The sequence below is a fragment of the Nicotiana attenuata genome, unplaced genomic scaffold (assembly GCF_001879085.1).
Source record: "Nicotiana attenuata strain UT unplaced genomic scaffold, NIATTr2, whole genome shotgun sequence".
NCBI lineage: Eukaryota > Viridiplantae > Streptophyta > Magnoliopsida > Solanales > Solanaceae > Nicotiana > Nicotiana attenuata.
Genome location: NW_017673016.1, coordinates 115,743 through 121,512, shown reverse-complemented (window position 1 = coordinate 121,512; position 5,770 = coordinate 115,743). Strand labels below are relative to the sequence as shown.

Genomic DNA, 5,770 nt, shown 5'->3' with positions numbered 1-5,770 from the left:
AAATTCTACCCAAAAACACCCAATTTCCCATGAAAACCCTAGATTTTGTGATGAAATCTTGTAAAAAGATGAAATAGATGAGTTAGAAATCGTTTACCTATGATTTGGGGGAAGAACTCTTCTTTGGAAAATCGCCTATGGGAGCTTAGGGTTTGAAAATTTGAGAGAATGAGTTGAAATCCCATCTAAGTCATGTTTTGATCAGTTGCAGATGTCGCATTTGCGACCAGAGCTTCGCAATTGCGAAGCTCGCAAATGCGAGACAGGCATCGCAAATGCGAGACAGGCATCGCAAATGCGAACCTGCTGCATGTCTGCTACTGTCGCAATTGCGAACCTTTAGTCGAAATTGCGAGAATTCCCCCTCCCTGATGAATTCGCAAATGCGAAGATATGTTCGCAATTGTGAACTATGCTGGCCCAGGTTTTCTTCGCAATTACGATAAAAACCTCGCAATTGCCAAGCCTGTGAAGCTCGCAAATGCGAAGCCTGATCTCGCAATTGCGAGATCAGAGGCCTGCAACAGATACGAGATGCAACAACAGATTTTCTAAGTCCAAACTCACTTCGTGGCCTATCCAAAACTCACCCGAGCCCTCGGGGTTCTAAACCAAATATGCATACAAGTCTAAAAATATCATACGGACTTGCTCGTGCGATCAAATCGCCAAAATAACATCTTAAACAACGAACTTAACACCAAAACTCATGATTTTCTTAGAACACTTGAAATTTCTTATTTCTCAATCGGACGTCCGAATCACGTCAAATCAGTCCCGTTTCTTACCAAATTTCACAGACACAACTTAAATACCATATCAAACCTATACCGGGCTCCGGAACCAAAATACGGGCCTGAGTCCAACGAGATCACACACTATTCCATTTCTAAAAATCCTTATATTTTCCAGCAAACAATTTTCTTCAAAATTTCATTTCTCGGGCTAGGGACCTCGGAATTCGATTCCAGGCATACGCTCAAGTCCCATATTTTACTACGGACCTTACGGGCCGTCAGATCACGGGTCCGGGTTCGTTTACCAAAAATATTGACCGAAGTCAACTTTAACCAATTTAAAAGGCAAACTTCAATATTTTTTTAAATTTCACATAAAGGCTTTCCGGAAACGCGCCAGGACTGTGCACACAAATCGAGGAGAAAGAAAATGAGGTTTTCAAGACCTCGGAACCTGGATTCGGATTCTAAAACAAAAGATAACCCCTTGGGTCATCACAATTAAATGTTTATGTCTCTTTTGATATATTTTTCTTTTTTTAAATGATTTATCGTCGTTCAAGATTTGCTTTGTTAATTTTAGCATGACACATGACTATTTCGATCCTAACAAGATGGACCTAACATACCCGTCTTTGAGAATACATAGTCATGCTCAATTTTACAATTAAGGATTTTTCCAACTGCATACTGTTTAAAACTCCGATTAGAAGAAAAGAACGCCAAAGAGGAAATAGTCAACCTCTCCCACCCAAAACAAATAAACATACAACAGACGTAAAAAACAAAAAAGCATGAAAAAGTCAAGCCATATTGAACAACAATGGGCCATTTTCCCTAGTTGCAAATTGCAAGCTAGCTAGTATATAAAATGGTGTACTATATGAAGTTTTATACCATCTCATTTTCCCTAAAAAAATGACTTCCTCAAAAATAATTTCTTCTCTATTTTTCCTTTTATATATTGCAATTCTTGTACAAACAGTGATTTCCACTGATCCACTCTTCCATTTTTGTTCAAAATCTGGAAACTTCACTGCCAATAGTTACTACGCAAAAAACTTGAAAAATCTCTTAGGTGATCTTTACTTAAAAACACCCCCAACAGGGTTCTCAACTAGCTCAATCAGGCAAACTCCCGATCAAACTTATGGACTTTCACTATGTCGCGGCGATGTTTCAAGCACAAATTGCAAGTCCTGTGTAGTAGATGCAAGTGAAGAACTTGGTAAACTTTGTCCTTACGATAAAGAAGCCATAATATGGTACGATAATTGCCTTCTAAAATATTCATACAATGATTTTCTAGGAAAAATTGATAATACGTACAAGTTTTACATGTGGAATGTTCGTGTTGTGAATAAGTCAGACTCTTTTAATGCAAAGACTAAAGAATTATTGGGAAGTTTAGTTGAAAAAGCTTATAAAAAGCAGAATTTATATGCAAATGGAGAGATGGAGTTAATTGGAGATAAGTATGAGAAATTGTATGGATTGGTTCAATGCACAAGGGATCTTTCTAATGAAGACTGTAAAAAATGTCTTGAGGGTATTATTACTGAAATTCCAAGTTGTTGTGATGGAAAAGAAGGTGGAAGAGTTGTTGGTGGAAGCTGTAACTTTAGATATGAAATTTACCCTTTTGTTAATACTCAGTAAAAGATGTCACAATATATAAATTAAGATATGGTCAATTGTTTTTGTAATATGTTACCTATGAAGGATTCAGTTAATAAAATATAGTACTTCCCCAGTTTTATTTTATTTGTCGTAATTTGACTTGACACAAAATTTATTATTAGTATTAATAATAATAAAAGACTTTTTAATAGACCATAACATCTCGGTATAAAACTTTTGAAAGTTGTACCATGTTATAAGTAATATTTATGTGGAAGATTTTGAATGAGAATATTAAAATATGTCGTTCTTTTGTTGATTAAGTTCACAGATCTATTACTATAGATAAGCAACGATATTAAAATCAATTTGTCCCACTTTACGTGATGCATTTACTATTTGAAGAATCAAAAGAGTTTTTTCTAATCTCAAAATTTTCATATACTTTTTAAATACATTAAATTGTTAGTTATTACGACTAGTGACATATCTTTTTATAATTTAAATATATAAATTTTACTTTAATAAATTTAAAATTTTATGTTCAAATTTACACCAAAATTTAAATAATTTAACTTTCGTACTTTTAGTCGTCTCACATAAAATAGGATGGAGGGAATAACATTTATATTTCCAGAACTTATAGTGACGGAAATTTAGGTTAAAATATCATGGTATAGCCAGTTTTCACACTGGTCAATCAAAAAATAGCCAGCGTTTATTAAGTCCATGAAAAATAGCCACTATTTTGTTGCAACAGGGACCGGTCCAGTATAATATACGGGAGTTCTGGTGCATTTGTGTACGAACTCCAGCATATTATGCTGGACCGGTATACTTTGCTAACTCCTGTAAAATTTGCAGGAGACTGGAGCACCAGTGCTCCAAACTCCAGTATATTATACTGGACAATTATACTTGCTGGAACTCCCGCAAATTTTACGGGAGTTCCAGCATAGTTATCCTGGAACTCCCGTAAAATTTGCGGGCGTATTTTTCCGGATTTTGAACAGTGTTTTCGCTCAGATTTAAAGTGGCTAAATTTCGATGACTTTTGAAACTTGGCTATTTTTCAACGACCAGTGGTAAATCTGGCTATTTTTGAATTTCTCCCAAATTTAGCCGTCATCGCACTGAGTCTCTGCGAAAATTTATTGGTCCACTAATCGATTAAATTCTAAAGGCAAATACTTCCACAAATCATTTTACAACTTGAGCCAACACTCTTCAATGTTCAATTACCAATATTACTTCCACAAATCATTTTACAACTTGAGTCAACGCTCTTCAATGTTCAATTACCAATATTACTTCCACAAGCCTCGTTCAACAATGGAAATCATCACATAAGGCATGAATAATACAAAACGGAGTCACATTAATCATAGTATAAGACTCACGGGCATGCTTAACGCCAATGTATAGATACTTGTCACCATGCCTATACGTCGTACTCAACAATTAACACATAGCAAGTAAGACACGATTCCTAATCCCTCAAGCTAAGGTTAGACCAAACACTTACCTCGATGCCACGAACACAATTCAAGCCTCAATTACTGCTTTACCTCTTGATTCCACCACCAATTCGTTTGTATCTAGCCACAAGTTACTTAACTATATCAATAAATGCTAAATGAATCAATTCTAATGCATGAAAATAGGTGTTCTAAAGTTTTTCCCAGAAAGTCAAAAATCGACCCCGGGCCCACAATGGTCAAAACCCGAGGTTCGAACCAAAACCCGTTTACCCATTCACCCACGAACTCAAATATAAAATTTATTTTGAAATCGGACCTCAAATCGAGGTACAAATCCCCAAAATTTGAAAAACCTAAGTTCTACCCATAACACCCAATTTCCCCCATGAAAACCTTTGATTTTGAGTTGAAATCATGAGAAAAGATGCTAAAGATTAATAAAAACGAGTTAGAAATGACTTACAATCGATTTGGTAGAGTACTTGTCTTTGAAAAATCGTCCAAATGTGTTTAGGTTTTCAAAGGGTTTGAAAAATGAAAGATTTTCGGCTAAGTCATGATTTACACAAGCGCAGATATCGCAATTGTGAAGCCTGGTTCGCAAATGCGAACTCGCAATTGCGGCCAAAGCTTCGCAATTGCGAAGGATGGCCTATGTCTGCTTTCTTCGCAAATGCGAACAATGTTCGCAATTGTGGTGCCTGTCAAGGTCGCATTTGTGACCTAAGCTTCGCAAATGCGAAGGTTCCCTATCCAGCCAGTCTTCACAAATGCGATGGGTTTTTCACAAATGCGGGCTCGCAATTGCGAGCCAGGCTTCGCAATTGCGAAGCCTGCAGGTCTGCAATATACCAGCAGTTTTCCTAAGTCAAATTTCACTCCGTGGCCTATCCAAAACTCACCCGAGCCCTCGGGGCTCCAAACCAAACATGCACACTGTCACGACCCAATTCCCACCCGGTCGTGATGGCGCCTCTCGTGAAGACAAGGCCAGCCAACAGAACAATCAACACTGCTTTTAACAATTTCTTAGCATAAACAGGTTTTAACCATAGATACTGATTAATCATAAGTGCGGAAATAAACGTAACATAACGGGGAAAAACCATCCCAAACTCAGCCCGATAATCGGGGTGTCACAAGTCATGAGCTACTACAGAGTTGACGAAAATACTACAAGTCTGGAAACATAGTCTGAAGATGAATAAAGTACGCAGAAGATAAGGAAGAAACGGGGCTGTGGACGTCGACAACTACCTCGTCTCTCCTAGTCCGCCTGGTCTGGAAGGAAATCAGCGCTCAGGTACGAACTCAGCTGTGCCTGTCTCTGCACACATGGTGCAGGAAGTAATGTGAGTACTCCGACCAAGTGAGTAATAAAAATAAATAACGACTGAGAACATAAAATCCCACAAGGGCACAAATAATGCTATCTCAAGAAGCAACATCAGATAAACAGTAGAAACCAGTGAAATATAGGAAGAAAATCTTTTTGAAAACAGTTAAAAATCAATCATACTCCACCAGTAAGTCAGCCATTGTTACCTGACCAAACGCGTGTTACAGTGCCATTGTTACCACTGGTCAGTCATTGTTACCTGACTGGTCAGTCATTGTTACCTGACCAAACGCGTATAACAGTGTCATTGTTACCACTGTTCAATATTTAATCACTCTAGAAGGGTACCCGCGCTCACTGTGGGTGTGCAGACTCCGGAGGGGCTCCTACAGCCCAAGCGCTATCAACAAGGCCTGAAAGCCTGAACAGTATCAATACGAGGCCTGAAAGCCTCCTCACCTTACTCATCATGCCCTCACATAAGGCCCTTGGCCTCAATCAGTCCAGAAATAGTCAACAGCCCCTCGGGCAACAGTAAAGCAATAATACTCAGCTCAAACAATAGTTCAAATATCAGTTTAAAACTCCAAGTT

The 5,770-nt window shown here is 38.0% G+C and overlaps 1 protein-coding gene across 1 annotated transcript; it reads left to right on the top strand.

Annotated features, from left to right (window-relative positions):
- Positions 1-1,636: 1,636 nt before the first annotated feature.
- On the top strand, positions 1,637-2,501 carry LOC109215198 (cysteine-rich repeat secretory protein 38-like). Its single transcript, XM_019379217.1, has one exon. It carries the CDS (start codon positions 1,656-1,658, stop codon positions 2,394-2,396), a length of 741 nt encoding a protein of 246 aa, XP_019234762.1. The 5' UTR covers positions 1,637-1,655; the 3' UTR covers positions 2,397-2,501.
- Positions 2,502-5,770: the final 3,269 nt, after the last annotated feature.

Excerpts from the sequence above, each read along its gene's own strand:
- LOC109215198 (XM_019379217.1), top strand. The coding sequence starts at position 1,656 with ATGACTTCCTCAAAAATAATTTCTTCTCTATTTTTCCTTTTATATATT.